This window comes from Pimephales promelas, chromosome 11, assembly GCF_988280905.1.
Source record: "Pimephales promelas chromosome 11, fPimPro1.hap1.1, whole genome shotgun sequence".
Classification (NCBI taxonomy): domain Eukaryota; kingdom Metazoa; phylum Chordata; class Actinopteri; order Cypriniformes; family Leuciscidae; genus Pimephales; species Pimephales promelas.
The window spans coordinates 23,927,658-23,946,594 of NC_142779.1; the positions used below are offsets into that span (position 1 = coordinate 23,927,658).

At 39.6% G+C, this 18,937-nt stretch overlaps 1 protein-coding gene across 1 annotated transcript in view; it reads right to left on the reverse strand.

Moving 5' to 3' along the window:
- LOC120489902 (zinc finger matrin-type protein 4) overlaps positions 1–18,937 on the reverse strand; it is a 147,665-nt gene that overhangs the window by 57,907 nt on the left and 70,821 nt on the right. The window contains exons 4-5 of the mRNA XM_039687132.2: positions 15,719–15,878; positions 4,710–4,934 (exon numbers count right to left, since the gene is read on the reverse strand). Of these exons, the coding sequence (XP_039543066.2) occupies positions 4,710–4,934; positions 15,719–15,878 (385 nt within the window). The remainder of the gene's footprint in view (positions 1–4,709; positions 4,935–15,718; positions 15,879–18,937) is intronic.

The following is an 18,937-nucleotide window of genomic DNA, read 5'->3' on the forward strand; positions in this document are numbered from 1 at the left end:
ATTTTAAAAACTTAGAACATAGTACATGAGTGGTGTGGACCATATGTTTTATGGTGATTTTATCGATCTAGGCAGTATAAAATCACCATCCACTAGGGGTGTGATGAGACGCTTATCTCATGAGACGAGACGAGACACAAGATTGGGTTCACAAGAATGAGACGAGGCGAGATTTTTGCACAATTTTTCAGAAATCCTCAATGACACAACTCATGACTGGAAAAATAGTATGCAGGTGCATTTTACAATCTTTTAACTAATAATATTCTAATGCATGTCATTTCAGGTTTACTTTATTAGTATGAATTATCAAATGCATTGAAAGAAAACAATATACAAGCACTGTAAAAATGTTTTTATTGACTGGCTTTTCTCCTGTTTGATTTCACATTTTTTTGAGTCTCTTCAGACCTTACAGTACATTTAAAGGGGTGATGAACTGAGAAATCTAATTTTCCTTGAGCTTTTGACATCTGAGAGGTCTTTATAAGAATATCCTGTAAGTTTCAGAACTGAAAATGTCCTTGTTAGTCCAATAAAAGCTTTTATTGACACTAGCCTCTGCAAACGACTCGTAACAGGGGAACTATGACGACAAAGAGGATAAAACACCACCCCCGCAGAAGAAGATCAACGCCTGCTTCAACACGGCCGGTTTAGCCCCGCCCACCGATTCGCGCATTACACGCATAGCTAGTAACATACATGCCTACCTCGTGATGACAAATCGGATCGAGCTACCAAGCAATACAAAATATTGTGCAGTGCCTGGTTGTGGAAGAAGACGGTCGCAGCATAAGCTTCCTCTGGATTCCAATAGGACTGCATGGATAAACTTTATTTTTAATGACGTTCCAGCTGATGAGGGTAAAACATCGTCGTCTGTCCGCTTCATTTCACTGAGGATTGTTTTGTAAACAAGACTAGATTTGCAGAACGATTAAGAGTAAAGAACGGTGTTGTGCCGTCTATATTGGATCTGACAGGAATTCTGCAACACACGGAATCTGGGTCAAACATGTATGGGCGAATCCAGTTGCCATTTTACAACATTGGACGTTTTCCCCCACGTGCACCGATGGGTGAGTTAAACTCATTATAATATGCAAAACTGTTCTCCACTCGCAGCAGTGGGCGTTTATTTTCAAGTCTTCAGTGCGACACGCCCATAAAAACCGACCGTTTTTCAGGTAGGCTCACAACTTGGGTACAAAATAGCCTATTACTTATTCATTTTGATGTTTTTGAATGCAAAAACCAAGCGAACGTCATAAGTTGACCTCAGACAACAATATAATACAATTTAAAAAGCCAGTTCATGACCCCTTTAAGGGCGTTCTCATTGAAGTCTGAAGTGCAAACAATAAGTGCAAGTGCAACCATAATAAAAGTTAACACACAGACTCTTTAATTGTTTTGAAATTGCTGTTTTATTTTGCACCGGCAGTTATAGGGTTAATGCGGTAAATTCAGGGAAAAAAAGGGTAGAGAGAAACAAAGCTGGTGTGTTTGTCTCTATGTTGTTTTCTTCTGTTCCAAATATATAAGTTCAGAAATGCCTCCTTTGTCTGTTGTCCTTAAGACATTACAGTACTCTCTCAATATTCGAAGTACAAACAGAGACCATAGCCACAAATAAACAGTCCAGAGATGGGTATTGGGAGACGGATTATGAAGCCTAATTTGTGCGTAATGCACATCAGGGAGCTTTTGTTCTACTTTCAAATTGGTGATCGCGCACACGCTGTGTATAGGGAGCATTCTACAAGACAATTTATCAGCTCTTAGGTCTATGTTGGGCAACGAATCCTCCACCATCGCCACGTGAACCGTGAATTGTGATTCGTGCTGCACTGATTGCAACGATATTCTATTGTAATCTCACCCCAGAGTATGTGAGCGGAGTGGAGTGGGAGCGGAGCGAGGAGTGGAGCGGCATGATTTTGAATGGAGCGCGGAGCGGATTTTTTAAAAGTCGGAGCGTCGTGGTTTTCACTCGCTCCGAGCGCGCTACACTACCGCTCTATCACAAGGACAATTCATACCAACGGCTCATTATAGAACTGCATTTTTAGTAAGGATTCACGTGTTAAACACATTACGCTAGCATGATACAGATGGATCACTCAAATCAGAAAAAAATGTGAAGGTTATGATGACGCCGATGGACATGAGTGGCTGCGGGAGGTTAGTTATCAAGCCTGTACTGAATATGCAACACGATCTCATGAAAGTGCGAAACTATTTATTTCTCGTGCCAATTATATGCCAAAAAATTGTTTTTGTGTGCAAATGAAGCACACTAAATCCCTTGGTTAGGATGGGTGTGAAGTGCGTTCTTGCCATTAAGTGCGTATCGTAGGCTATGCACACGAGAAATAAAATATGTGCTATAGATAGCCTACGCTATCTTTCATGAGATCGGGCTGGATCCGGTGAAAGCACATTTTAAACAGGTAACACTTATTCACCAACACAATCGCTTTCTCACTAATGCATTGCATTCAAACAAATGTAATCATACAGTAGGCTATCTGTCAGTATTTGATTTTAAATGAGCATGAATCTGTAAGAAATGTAGCGACCCGTAAATAAATAACTGATGAAAACGTAGTTATTTTCTTCTTTCCAAGCAAAATGTGCCCTGCAAAAAGCAGCAATGATATTTAATTTATAATGCTGATAACCTTTAATAAGCATAGCATGTCATAGGAAAAGTTTGCACACTATCCAAATCCAATAAACAACATTGCAACTATTCTCCTAACGTTGTTTTTTTTATTTATTTATTTATTTATTTTTATTTAAAATGCCTTTGTAACTATTATGATGAGGAGATATTTTGTGAGATTTTAAAGCATACTTAAATACTTTATTCGGAATTTCCTTGGGGAGCGAACACGGAGCGGTGTTTCTGATATCAGTGAGCGTGGAGTGGAGCGGGAGCGGTAAATGGTGAACCCGGAGCGGAGCTGGAGCGGAGTGATTATATAATGCTTGGAGCGTGGAGGGGAAATTGTTGCCGCTCCACTCCGCTCACATACTCTGTCTCACCCTCACACTCAGTCATGGCGATATCGCGAGACAGCTTTTCACTCAACGGAAAATCTTTGTCATATTTTAGTCTCACGAGATCTCGTGGTAGAGATCTTGTCACACCCCTACCATCGACTTTTGAACATTTTGAACAAAACAGAAGCTTTTATTGGAACAGTTCACCCAAAATGAAAATGTCAATATTAAGCCATTCATGTTCCAACCGGATATTTTGAAAGTAAATGGGGTCAAAACAACATTGTGTGTGTGTAAATAATTAAGTTGAGATGCCGATCACTTTGATCAGCCAATAAGTGTTTTCAGGATATCATTTTATGGACAACAAATATCAAAATATTTTCTTATGAATTCCTCTTTAAGGTCACTTTTTGTGTTTTTGAGTAAATATATATATATATATATATATACTTTGTATTAGTGTTGAAATTGTTTGTCTTTTATTTTCATGGTTATGCAGTAAAAATGTCATTGAACTACTGAACAAAAGAAGCCTGAATCAGACTGACTTGTTCATTTCAGTAGCAGAATCAGAAACAAAGCGCTTTAAGTCTTTGTTCCGAAAGACAAGTGACAAGCCTTTTGCTAATTTGCCTAAGGGAAAGTAACCCTCAAGGCTTATGGATCTAGTTCTTCAGATGTATCCGAAGGCAATACTTGACTCGACCTTGTTGAAAACCCAGAGCAACTCACAGTTTATTTGAACTGGCTTATGGGATGACACCTGTATCACACACACTGTATGATTAACATGTCTAGTGATTACATCAATGTGAAAATATGCATTTTAAGTCCAAGTATAACTATGGGAAGCAGAGGAAGGGGAGGTGCTGTACTGTATGTGACCTGAAATACCGCACCAGTGGGGCTCGACAGCCTTTTAGACAAACGGGTCGGCGCGTATGGTTGGGTTGTGGAGAGTTCAGGTTACGGAGAGTTTGTGAGATAGTGGTTTTCTAACACCGACTCCCGTATAATGGAAATCATTATGAACATCAGCTATGCTAATTATTTCCCATCTGCCTTTCCGCTGTTATCTCGGGACGCTTGTCCCGAGAAAAATGGCGTTCGTCAGGTCCAGTTTTGTGTCCAGCCTCTCACGGGGATTTCGGATGCCCCACCGCCTGTGATGAGAAGACCAACGCCTCTGAAGAGACGACTCAACGCCTGCGATATGTTATGGCGCCGTTTTATACATAAACAATATTTATATTTAATATTTATTTATATATAAACAATATTAATGTAAGCCAGAGAAGAACTGGCCCCCGACTGAGCCTGGGTTCTCCCAAGGTTTTTTCTCCATCCAATCTGATGGAGTTTTGGTTCCTTGCCACTGTCGCCTTGCTTTTGGCTTGCTTTTGGTTTGCTTAGTTGGGGTTATGTAATATTTAATATTTAACAATATTATTGATCTGTGTTGTACTACTTTCATGTTATCACTGTGAAGCTGCTTTGATACAATCTGTATTGTGAAAAGCGCTATATAAATAAATGTGACTTGACTTGACTTGAAATATTTCTGGATGTAAGAAACGTGTGCTACAAAATGCATTAACTGCATCCTTGTAGCCTGTTAGACATTCACTCAAGAGGAAACAAGATTTAGATTTCTGTTGTTAAAATTGAACTTTACCACTCAATTGAAGACTGACCTGTACTTTCGTTGGCATCTAGACTGCCAGCCAGCTGCTCCAGCAATCGCGCCCGCGCTGCATTTCTCTTGTGCTTCTTGCCTTCATAGTGTTGCTGTGCCATCAGTGGGTTGTTGAACCAGGCGCCACACAAGCAGCAGTACTTGCCCGCCTCTCCGTGATTGGTCAGCGGCTGCCACGTGGGAGGGGTTGTGTCTGTGGTCTGAGGGGTGGGAGGGGCCGACTCTGCACAGAACACAATAAACTTCTATTAATATAGCATATATGAGCCAATTCAATATCAAAACAAACAATAAAGATTCTGTTGAGTGCAGCTGGAACTACCCTGCTGGCAAACACAGTGATGGCTCCAAGACTGATCTATGCAGGTCAAGAGAGGGTCAGCACATGTGGAGATGAAAATTCACCCCTGAGTTAGGTTACCTTCCTCCATCTTATGAGGAAAAAGCAAGCAAATAGATTGATCTTCCAGGTGACACTCTCAAAGACACCATGGGGATTGTTACCATGGTTACCAACCCCAAATATCCACAGGAGATGACACTGCCGCAAGTTAGAATGAGCTAAACACCCATTGTAGTAAAACTGCAACAGCTTTTTAACCCCTTAACAGCTTATAAACTCATTTTTAACCCCTACACGCTCATGCTAAATTAAGTAATGCTTAATACCTTTTTGGTTAAAAGTTTGCATTCTAAAAATTATCATAGAAACAATGCTTTGAATCGTACCCGTACTACTAATGTAACCTTGGTTCTTTCCAGAAAAGGGAACAAGTCCTGCGTAATATCTTATGCTAAGGGAAAACCTCTTTTCCACGAGATACTGAAGCCAACAATTAGCCTTTATTTTGAATTAGAGTCTGCGTGAAACGGAAGTTGAGATTGTCATTTTTTCCTTGTTGTGACTTATATCTAAGTGAAACGACTTCTGAAATTAGAAAATAAAATGTAAGGCAGGGCTTGATTTTGTCCTTCGGGAATTGATTGGATCGTTGGAGGTTGGGCGTTGCAAACAAAATGGAGGCAGATTTGAATGCGATTCTCTGTTAGGCGGTGCACAGATAGCCGCACCCTCATCGAATCTGGCCCCGAATGTTCTTTTAATTCGGTTAAACCCTGAACGAGTATGAAACACTATGCTTCGGAAGGTTCGAGCGGTGTCGTGTCGTGTTGTGTGTGTGTGTGTGTGTGTGTATGTGTGTGTGTGTGTGTGTGTGTGTGTGTGTGTGTGTGAGCGAGTGAGTGAGAGAGAGAGAGAAGCAAGCAGAACACGGTTGTTTCTAAAGCACGCATCAGTGTTTAAAAACTAAGCTCAGACTCGAATCTGAAATTCTCTGAATCGATCTAGAATTGTTGGTGGGAGAATAAATAACACAATATCATTAAAAGTAAACTGTTCTTTTCTGTATGCCAGACCTATTTGCATAGCATGCCATGTTGATGCTTGATCTTGCAGACTGCTTTTCTCTCGCGTCACGTGACCAGTGTAATCGCAGCTTTTGCGATTACAAAAAATTGCGTTTCATCATATCGCGATATTATCGCAAATGCAATTAATCGTTCAGCCCTAAAGCACACCATGTTTATTTTCTTTATTTTACAAAAGCATAATATTTTATTTCAATTGTAGATGGGCACATAAAAAGTAGACATTTAAAAGATTATTTTTACGTATTTCTTAACTCTGTACGACCAGAAATGATGGAGTACTTTATGTCTATTTTTCTGCTATTAAAAATTTGCTAAAACGCGTTGCTGCGTTAGCCGACCTCAAGGGGTTAACAGTGTTCCACACAGTCAGGGTGAAAATGTTCGGTATGGGTCTTACTTTTGCCCATGGAGTTATTTTATCGATCAGCGAGCGGTGCTCAAGTGGTTGTAGTATTCTGAGCTGAAGCAACGGGGCAGACAATACTGATTTTTAGACCGAAAGTAGACCGAAAGTAGTAACCTTTGAGCCTCTAGGTTATAAAACCTTATAAATGTAGACGGGGAGGCCTATCCTGCCGCCATACAGATATCCTGCAAAGTAATCCTGCTAGACCAAGCCCACGATGAGGCCATGCCTCTTGTGGAGTGCGCTCTAACACCTAAAGGACACTTCGAGCTTTTAGATGTGTATACCAGCGCTATGGCATCAACTATCCATCTGGATAGTCTCTGTTTCGATGCGGCTAGTCCCTTAGCACGTCCATTGAACGAAACGAAAATCTGCTCAGTCTGTCTGAAAACAGTTCAGACAGTTGCGGGTTTTTAAATACTGCTATGGCTGCCACATAAACTTTGAGCTTGGATGGGGTTCTGCCCTTGTCCAGTAGCTCTTGAAGGAAGGAGAGAACTTCCGTAACCCTGCAGTCTAGGGGTGAAAATCCTCGAGCTTTGCACCAGCCAGAAAAAAACAAAAAAACAGCCCATTTTGAGGAATAGAGTAGTCAAGTAGACTGCGCTCTAGCCTGCGTGATTGTGTTTAACACTCTCTCCAGGAGGTTTGCGGGTACCCATTGATGGCCCATGCGTGCAAGGACCACAGCTCTGGGCGAGGATACCAAATCGAGCCCTTGACCTGAGAGAGGAGGTTTTTCCTCTTAGATATTGGCCATGGGGCAGTGCTTGTCAGCTGCATCAGAACTGGGACCAAGAAGTGGTGACCTTTTATTCAGGGACAAAAACGCCTCAGCGCGTTGTTGACTGCCATCATTTCTTGAACGTTTATATGTAGGAGCTTCTCCCATTCTGACCACTGGCCAAAGAGCGGTCTGCCCTCGAGCAGCGATCCATCCTGGCCTCGGCGGGCGGGGGCTTTGGCTGGGAGCTTCGAGCAGACGGCTGTTTTGGGCGATCTGTTGCAAAGTTAGAGCGCTTTGGTAAGAAGAGCTTCATAGCCTGTGACGTCTTCTAAACCTCAGTGAATCTATCTATATATATATTTATATATAGATATATAAATATATATTTATCTATCTATATATATATTTATATATAGATATATAATATATATATAATATATATATATTATTTATATATTTGAAGGATGATCCAAAGAGGCCAGCTGGGGAGATGGGCGCGTTTGAGAACGCGGCGCGCTCCGAGTCCGGAATCTCAGATAACATCAGCAATAGGTGTCTCTCAGCAACGGTGAGAGAAGCCATGTTCCGCCCAATGGCCTGTGCAGCGGATTTCGCGGCGCGAAGAGCCAGGTCCATAACGCTCCTCAAATACGCCATGGTGATAGTTTCCGGTCCTTCCTCATCCAGTTTTCGGAGAAGGTCGGCTTGGAAGATAATAGGTTAATTGCAGCGACAGCTTACGTGACCAACAGTTCACTAATGTTAGCTAACTTACGGTAACCTGATGTATATAATATATATATTATATATATATATATATATATATATATATATATATATATATAATAAAAATATACAAATATTGAATCTTAAATTGGACACTGGTTGCTAAGAAGTTGTTAATTTAATGTATTATATGACATGGTTATTTTCTGGTATTTCTTGATAAACAGATCTCTCCTAAGTATAACCAAAGTCCTTTTAGGCAAGTCATGGCACTCGGCTGCCATCTTGGCAACGCCTCCGGGCAGCTATTTGGGACACTCCTATCTAAATGAATGGGCAGAGAGTCAGAACTGCACGTTCATTGGTCACTGGGACATAAAAAGAAAACAAAACAAAAAAACGCATGTAAAAAAACAGCAGTAAAATATGATAAAATCGCTGAAAACGTTTGATGACTTGCCCCAAAATAACTTTTAAAACACCTTTTTTTCCCCCAAAGGTTCAACTTTTACTATGGATGCGCAAGGGTTAAGACGATTGGCATTCCATTCCATGCAGGACATGTGCATGCAACTGCCATCTTTGCCATACCGTTGCCATGAAAAACAGAGCGTTGCCATGGACACAGTTCTATTGACTCTGGAGGATAAACTCCTTTAAATCAATAAACTCTATTTTAAATCAATATTGAGTCAAAATATTGATTTAATTGGTAGGTGGCCATGTAGTCATGTCGGGGTCCTGATCAGCCTGTCGGGGTTGTATTCGCTATAACAACTGCCTCGCTCTACATTATCCCTTGCATAGTTGATTTCTCATACTGCAGCATCCAAGAACACATACTGTAACTACACCTCTCTGCTCTCACCACCCACCTCTCACTCGGGTGAGCATGATGATTTATATCACCGTGCATGGATCACTTAAAACCAGCTTTCAGTCTGACAAAACATGCATACAGACATTGGGGTTGGGTCAGAATGCTCGACTAGATCATGATTTGGTTTTGGTTCATGTTCTTGTTTCATGTCTGTGATCCCCTGCTCAAGTCACGTGATCCTTCCATGTATTATGTGTTGACATTGGTTCATTGTTTCATTGTTAATAAGTGTCCCTTGTCTAGCCTTGTCTTGTGTGTATTTAAGCCCTTATGTTCGCCACGTGTCCTTGTCAAGTATTGGTAAGTACTGTTGCTTAGCATTCTGGTCATGTCCATGTTTTGAGTTAATGCCACGCCATGCCTTTGTTTTATGTTTTGTAAGTAAACTGCATTTGGGTTCTCTATAAACTTGCTTTCAGTGGACATACTTACAGACTGGTTGAATGGTGAATTTAGTGTACTCAGTGTTTTTAACAATGAATTTAGAGACTTTTCAAGCAGGATTTTTTAGCATGCTGAGAGTTTCCTACTGTTGATCTGTCAGCAAGTTAAAATCCTCTCTGAGAAGTTGCAACTCTAAATGAATCCGCTTTATCCGATACAGTCATCAAAGCAGTGCTTTTGTAACAAATTCACAGCAATCAACAATACATTTATAAATAATTATGAGGGTTTTTGTAAGAATGTGTCTCAAGTTAAAAATAGTCAATCTATCTCAAGACCTATGCGTTTTGTTTCAATCTCTTGTGCTCCTTTCAAAAGCAAAAAATAATGGCATGTTAACATCTTTTCAGAATCTGAAGGGTCACATCTTAAAACTCTGCATTTATGGTTATAGTGCTTTTCATTGTGATTTTTCCTGGATTGATATATTTTGTTGATCCAAGAGCAACATCCCTGTCTGAAAATGTTGTCCTATCCCTTCTTGTAAAACATAACCCTTAAGCTATCTCTTAAGTCAGCGGGATAGGTGAAAAATGTGTAGAAGCACCTAACCCTGGTTGTAAGCCCTAAACTTGACAGGAACTATAAACTTGTCCATCAAATCTGATTGGTTGTTTGGAAATTTATTCCAGGATCAACATAGATGTACTTGGTGAAATCACATTCAACATATGCATAGCTTCCATATAAAATAATTTTGCATATCCCTAACACTCTCTGTATTTATTCCCACAGAGCACGGCATGGTGTGCAGATGTTGTAGTTGAACCCCAAAGCAAAGATGGTTTTACAGATGGAGTGACAAGAAGAGTAGAAAGAGATGAGAGTTGGACAGGTAAAGGGGGTTGGAAAGTAAAAAAAAAAAAATCTCAAGGGCAATTCAATCACATCCGCTTCAACTGTCAGCACCAATCCTCATCTGATGAGTTTTCCCGAGCGAGCAGCACTCTGGATTTTCATGAAGGTTACTTTTGACTCTAATCTTTCCTGAAACCCCAGCTCTACCACTTTCTCTTTACATTTGTGGAAAAGTCCTTTCATATTGTTTCGCCAATACTTTATAAAGCCGTCTACTGTGTGATCTCCATCTGAGATTCATCTTTGTCACAAAAGACTAAAAAAACGAGTCAAAAGGGAGTGAGAAACCCACAGAATTCTGACTTCCGTGAACTATGATGATTCTCACTCTTATCATTGAAAGTGTGTTATAATATCTACTTTATGGATAACCAGACACATCAGTGGAATTATTCCAGAGGACTGTAAGAAACACTACCCTGCTTAATTGAAATCATTCCCCCCGTATGACAGGGAATGAAATTCAATAGTCATTGACGGATTAAAGATAGAAACCCATGCCATTTGTCCTTAATGCAGAAAGTACACATTTGTGATCTGGTTAGGATCACTTTAAAGTGAACGTAATCAAATATGGGAAGACATGTTAAAACTAATTTGTCTCACACAGAAAACAGCTAGCCTGGGTTTCCCCATACTGCCTTGCCACAGCGCAATTTTAGCCTGATACCATGGACCAAATTGTCACCTCATTTAGGGAAGTAATCACAAAATGGGGAGGCAGCAGCAAGACGATGACGACGTCTTCTGTGTGCGACACACCGAAGCAGTTTGTTTATACCTATGGATCCAACATGGCAGCACACACGAAGTTACCATTCGATGCAGCTTTACGGTCGTCCGTTTCACACTGCAAATTTACAACATTGATAGTCTTGAAAGTTATGGGGAGGTGTACAACATTCACATATAAATGTTAAACAACAAAACAACCCAGAAAATGGTTCCAATCTATTAGTTTCAGTCATATTTTCAGTCATATAGACCGGATAAAAAACAAAACTCACAAATAAACCATACACTCGTGTTTGATTTGGGTTCTGCAGTCCTATGTAGCTGTCTGTGTGTTACATAAACTAAATGAAAGAGCCCCTATCATAGCATTTGAAATGTTCCTATTTTTGTTTTGGGAGTTCCCAAAAGCAGGATAACGTGCATGCAAGGATAAAAAAACAAAACAAAAAAACAACACTTTATTTGTCGTATAATATGCATTTATTTTTACCCGATTTTCTTAACGACTCCCAAATGATTCGTTCGACGATTCATTTTCCCAAACACCTCCTTTGAGTGACGCGAATCTGCGGCGATTGGTCAAATGACCCAGTCAGTTGTTATTGCTAAACTGTAGGCAGAGATTGTTGGCAACGTAACGCCCATAACCAGGATTATAGCTTGTCAAGTATTGAAAATTGTATATAGTGTTTGAACAAACGTGTCAGAACAAGTGCACTTTCCACACGGTCCCTTACTCGCATCTCCGTCAAGAGTGAGCTTTCCCGGCGAAACTCACAGTTGCGGCGGCTTTTGAGGGGCAGTGCTTATTATATAGAGCGAAGTCATATTTGGCTAAGTCATTTAGGAGGTAATTGACATTTTTCAATGAATATCAAAAACAAAACTAACTTTACCAAGCTTAGAAGAAGAGCGGAGTATACACAACACAATATAATATTGTGCATGCTACAGAAAACATAACAGCAAACATTATTAATAACAGATTGTGATTCGGAGGAGGACGAACCTGATCCATATACACTGGATACTGAGCCCTCCTTCGGGAACAACCAGCTTGCGAATCCACATTTGAATTCATTTATGTTTTGGAATGATGATGATTAGTCATTAAAATGATGAGAACACAAGGTTCAGGCTATACTGTTGTGGTATCGTTGCAAATATGAACTCTAACCACATGCTCATCCCTGGGCAATGAAAACAAGTGGCTGAACTGTCTTTGCAATGTAGAACACAGCGTCTTCTCGACATGACGCTATTCAGCCGAAGTTTTTGAATGTGTTCTAGACTAGACTTCAAGTTTACACTCCCCTCTGCGCGCGCAGTTGTTGGGAGCGGCCAATGAGCAAATTTTTTTGTATCGACTCTCACTTTTGAAAGACAAAAGTGAGTCGACTCTCACTTTTGAAAGACAATAACTTTATATAAGGTGCACTTTCAGATATAAATCTTTGCAGGATGTTTTCATTCCCTTAGAGCTATATTCCACACTACATGAACAGTCATTTTCAAAAATCCATGATAGGTGCTCTTAATTGAGCACTGCATGCTTACGCACCGCTCTTGCTCGACGCTCACACGCTGCTCCTGCACCCCTGTGAATGCACTCATTGATTAACATGCACACTGGAAAAAAATAAGCGCCGCTCACGCACGCGGTGTGAAACGGCCTTTAGATACACGCCATCGTGTACACATAAATCTCAAACCCATCGACTTCTTCCTCGTCTAATTCTGTCGCTCTACATACGTCATCTGGTATTATTGAAACGATTGACTGTGAGCTACATAAAGGCGCATTTAATAGACATTCTTAGCACATGCCACATTAACCACACCTCAAATACGAGAAAATTGACATGTGGTTCCCAGTCCCAAGTCTCAATGACAGTGAGACATTGAAGTGCAATCTCAGTGCATTTCCTTATGGCATTTTCCCGTTGAAACTCAGCAGGGCTGTTTTGAACAGTTTTTTTCAGTGCTTCGAAACTAGACGGTCTTTGGAAAAATGCTGCGGTTATGTCCCGCCCACGGACGCTCAGCGTCTCTGGGGTGAATGGGGAAGTCGGCTGGCCTGGAGTCCGGACTGCATTTCCTTTTGATTGACAGTGAAGTCACTGACGCGGAAGCTATTCAAGGTTTCGAGCTCAGTCTCATTGCGGATTTTATAAATGTACTCAAAATACGAACTGGTGTAAAATATTTCTTGGTGTTTGCAAATTTCATCATACATTTCACAGTTTAACCTACTTCCCACATTTCTTCCGATGTCAGGTGCCTTGTTACATGTGCGGGTGTGGTGTTTGAATCACAGCACATCTGATTCGGACATGCATGCTCTACGGGTTTCTTTTCTGTTATGAGTGCAAAGAATGAACTTATGGTCGTTCTTGTGCATAACGTTCATGTTCGCGTGCGGTTTTGTGTTCGCTCTGTTCAGTGTGTTTTGTGTAGCACGCGGTTCGTGTTTACATCGGTGTGTTTACATTTTTTTCATGATTCTTTGAATATGAATTTCAAAAGAACAGAATTCATTTGAAATATAAATATTGTCTAACACCACAAATATCTTTACTATATGTAGCAATATTTTATTGAATTAAATCCTTCACATAATTAAGGGTATGTTTACATGACAACAATGTACTAAATACAATGTTATAAAACCAGAAAAGATAACACGGTTGCCAAAACCATCCCTGTTCACATGGATATGTGAAAATGACTAAAAACGGTGTATTATTCATGGAAGGCCAGTAGTTTGCGATGTAACCTTGTAAGCAAACACAACTATAGACTGAACACATAATATGAATGTGCATAATGTGACCGTTTTCACAAATGTTTAATTAACAAAGTTATACATTATCTCATCATCTCTGTTTATAAAAATCTAAATAGTATATGTTTGATTCGAGCCACGTTTAAACCCATTAAAAATTAGTTGATATACATACACTTATTATCAGTTGAATTTTGTAATATTGCTTGGCAACCAGCAACCTACAGTTATGCCATGTTTACACCGGGTAGGTGTGGTAAGTCGGTGGTTGAGTGGGCTGAAGGTTAGTTAGGTATGTGCATGGATCAATGGGCTGACATAGATGCATCAGTAGAATGACTCGCTCTTTCTTTTTATTGACCATTTAAGCTCAATATTATTTTCAAGTTAGCCTATGACATTGACCATGCAATAACTGTTGCATGAACTTATTCTCAGGCAGTATTGTGCTTCAAGCAAGAAAATAAATAAAAGACATCTCTGCAACCTGACTGACTGTTTCTCCAGCACATGAATGATAACACTAATTGCTTAAATTCTATTCAATGATGCCTCAGATACATGAGCCTGTACTCATATCTTTATCATTTCAAACACCGGCTCTACATTAAATAAATAAACAAACCTTTACTGTAAAAAAGAAATCTAATTATACTTCTTAGAGCTGCTATACACCACATTATGGCCAGTCATTTGTAAACAAGTTCTGAATTATTCATTAACACTGAGAATAGATGAAACCATTTGTTAGGATTGTAAAAACATTGTCATAGACATAAACATCATGTTTTTGGCAGACTTATCTACAGCAAAATGTATTGATATTTCTCAGACATTCTGATTGATACTCTGTTCTAAACGCCAATCCCTAAGTATCAATATGCAATTAATTCAGCTGAAATCCTTACAAATGCTGTTCCCTTTCAAAAGATTCTCATTATTCTGAGCTGCTCATCGCTATGGGTATTGTGTGTGCCCGGTTGTAAAGCATGTGTGCAAACACACCAATGAACTTGGACTTAGATAACCTCTAACTCTGTTTCCCTGTGAAAGAGAGGGTACATAAATGGATCCTAGCAGCCAATCCTACCACATAAGTCATTGCGCTGGTGACAACAGCATTTTTCTTTGAAGAAAGAGCGGCCGAGAGTTTGGTGGTGGACGGTAAGTGCACACTTAAAAGTAAGTATTATGTATCATTTACTCAAATAGCTAGAGAAATCAGAGTTAAACTCATTCGTCACCATTGTGTGGCTTCATTCGTCATGTGGTTTGAGGCAAAACTTGAGCAGTTTTGGACAGCTCAATTTATTAAATTGTGGTCTGAAAATGACCAGCGAAAGACACTGACCTATGTGTAATATTATGTTTTAAAAGCATTGCTTATTTTTTTTCCCCTAAATCAGAGAAAATACAAAAATGATCAAGACAAATACTGACTTTCATCCAAGTCTGTAAAACACACTACCGTTTAGGGTCATTTAACAATAATAGACATTAACATTATCTGTTTTTTTTAACATTGGAAATTCTAAAGAAATGTTTAGCACCAAGGCAGCATATTAGAATGATATGGGAACTAAAGGAAACAAAACGTTCACTTAGTGATTGGTGGCTTACTGCCTCCTTATCACAGTTTTGCACATTTAGCAACAATTTTACTCAACAGTGCAATATTATGTTTCTAGATGTCTTTGTGTCTGTGGATCCATGCAGTGTTCTAGGACGCTCACTGGAGCTTGTGTAAAGCTTCATTACCACTGCACACACAGCTGGGCCGGAGGGCTTTAACAAAGCAGAACTGAACTCTAGGTTGAGTTTCACACTCTGGGCTTCAAATATGAACCAGTCACTATGTTCCTACAGCTCTGATTCATAACTGTCTGAGCACATGCACACCTCTGAGTATCTAATTCACTACAGTGTCCCTACTCTGCGTATGTGAATATGAAGTAACATGAATAATAATAAAAAAACAAGATTAAATGTCTATTTATTTGAGCTTATCTTACCTGTGGATTTGGGCAGACTTGGCGACTCTCCCAGCACCAAGCGTACTCTCTTAGCATGCGTTTTGCCCTGGTAGTGCGACTGAGCCACAATGGCAGATGTGAAGAACATGTTACAGAGCGTACAGCATTTATTTCTGTCCACCTCATTCTCTGCACTGTCCTAAAAAAAAAAAAAACATAAATACAGGACATTTAGAAAATGCATAGTTTCCAAAGTGGAAAATCATCACTCAACTATACCAAAAACACAACTATAACAAAAGGTGCATGCATTTACATATTCAATAAGATATAGTGGGCAACAAATATGTATTTCACCCCCTAGCTTTTATTGCATTGTGTTATATAAATGTACATACCCATATATAATTTCCTAATATTCATCTGCTATAGTGTCTAGTATTCAATTACTAACTAATAAAAAAATAAATACAAAATAACAGCTGTCCTGACATTAGACATTACATTAGTAAAAATGTCCAACAGATTTAGTGCTCAAGTTATTTCTCACATATACATTTTGATTTACTCCTTTAGCAAATAACGAATAAAATGATTGTGTCTGGGGAGGCAGTAATGTGAGAAGTGCTAAAATACAATGCTCCACAATTTTTTATTTACTTATTTATTTTGTTTGTTTACAGATGGGCATCAAGACTACAACAAATTAAAAATTCAGCCATTGCTCTTTGGCTATCATCAACTGATCAGATGTACTTTGGTACAGAATCTAACCACCAGAAGATGTTTCGAATATTCAAATGCCAGTAAAAACAAACAGTAGACAGCAGCACAGACAAGCACAGTATGATTACAGCCACATTGTGTTTGCTGTGAGCTGCTGCCAGTGGCTTGAACTGTCCTTCTCGACTCTGGAGACTGGACTGTGGATTATGGGGCCACTATCAATACTAGCACAGACAGGGCCCTTGGCATTCTCCCAACCCCCCGCTGTGAGTCAGGTCCAGATTCAGTCCAGCAGGAAACAGGTCAGCTTTAAGTAAATCAGGCGAAAAAGAAGCCAAGAACTGTCCTAGTTCACCGACCTGCCTTTGAAAGGAACAATCCAGCTTATCGTCTCTTATAAACACAGTAAAGTCAGTTACTGGAATGAGCACACCAAACACTCCTTTGGAGAATTCTCACATCAGTGATTCCCAGGCAGGGGAATGTCAGACCTCGGAAGATATTTTAGCAGGTTGAATGTGAGGTACTTCTAAAGATTTTGCCTTTGTAGACCAACATAAGAGAAAAGCAACTTTCAAATAAAAATATTAGATATGTCTAAAGATACAACAAATAAATAAAAACATAAATAAATAAAATGTATATTAGTAGTACATGCTGTTGTTAATAATAATAAAAATAATAACAAGAAAAAAAATGTATGTATGCATGAAATTCACATTTCTATCAACATCTTTCCCACACATCCTGATTTTGCAGAGTTAGATGCATTCCGGGGTCAACATATTTTGTAGATCCTGGAACAACATTCTAGTCCAAAGATTTAATGTTAACCATATCCATATCCCTAAACCTGCCCCCGCCCATGTTATCCCTAAAATCAGAGGGAAATAATAGGTAAATAACACTTGAAAGTTTGTATTCTATAATGACTTTTTTTTTTTTTTTTTTTGGTATATGTTACAGGCAATGTGTGTATTTGGTATCTGAGAGGTAACTGAGGGTCTGACCCATGTCAGTAATCAGTAATGCAGTAACAATGTTTGCTCATTTAGCTGGCCTACGGAGAATAAATAAGTACTTGTTTTGTAATCAATTAATTTGCTCATGCAACCAAATTAGCCAAGATTGATAACATCTGGATAAGACATGAAGAGACAATTGTGTCTAAGGTTCTGAAGGTCAATAATGCACTACGTGCTCTGTAGGATATTCTGCTCCAGTTAAGTCCTTGGAGGGAAAAGATATTGTCTGTTTAACCAACATGAACCCAACAGGGGAACATGCATCACTGTCACCTTCCGTAGAAACCTCATTTGTTAGTTCAGATGTGGAGTATTAGACCCCACATTAGTTTAACACAAGTTATTAATCAATATTTATATTTTTAAATATTAAACGATTTGAATGACTTTTTGGCAAGCAAGCGGGGCCGAGAGTTCTGGGAACAGGGTGAGGACAGTGACGCGATTTTCTGACAGAGGAGCTCTGGATGGATAAAAGGAGGAGTGATGGCAGTAAAGGATGAGAGAGTTTTACGTTGTGTTCTGTTTGTGTGGCAGTCGTCTGTAAGGGGTGTGAAGTCGTCTTTACTTTCCCTTTATTTAATGTTTAAAGTATTATGTTGAATGTTCGATTCCCCCTAAAACAAGTAGACATTCGATTCCTTACTCCTCCTTCCTGATCCTTTAACATCATTACACTGGTGCCAAAAACCTAGGGGGAAGGAGGAACACGCTGTCAAAGAGTCCTTGCTGCTGTGGGAAATCCGTGGAGCCATTAAGCTGAACATTTACCGCCATTGACGCTCGAGATTGTGGATTGACTTGGGGGGATGGAGTAGAAAGTAGATGGATAACTTGAATGGGAACGGAGCAAGGCCGGTGTGGCGTGCAGTTAAATCTCATTTGCATTCGCACGTTTTTTTCCCTTGCCAAAACCGAAGTAAAATCCTGACAAGTTTCGTCTTTCAAGTTTCGATTAAACTGTGTGGACGTCCTCAGTCAGCTAAACCCCGCAAAGATCAACAAGCACATTTTTTTTTTACTTCTAACCTTACTGTGAGTGTGAAGTTATACTATTTAGACCGTTTTATAATGTTTTAGGTTATGATTTCAGTTCTCATACCGGTTGCTGATAGGCTAGTACACGCTGGTAATAAATACAACGTCATACTCGTGTACAACGTCAAAAGTTACTCGTGTAATAAATTAGTCCGTTTGCTTTGCAATAACGATTATAGAAGTGAATAGAGACCTACCCAGCTTTGCATGAACAGTGTTGCTCCCTGATATTGTTAGTCCCAGCTTCCGTCACGATTAGTAGGAAATGCAGTGGTTCATTTTTTGACTGTGACCGGTAACGTTATGCCTTTGCCTCTATTTTGGATGCCTTGTTGTTTCTTGCGTTTATATGTCTTGGATATAGCCTTCGAACGCATATTGCAGCCCCTTTTGCCTACTTCTATCAGACACTTTATTTGTTGCTTTATATAAAAGTTTGATAACATTTCAGCAGGAAGAGCTGTTACAG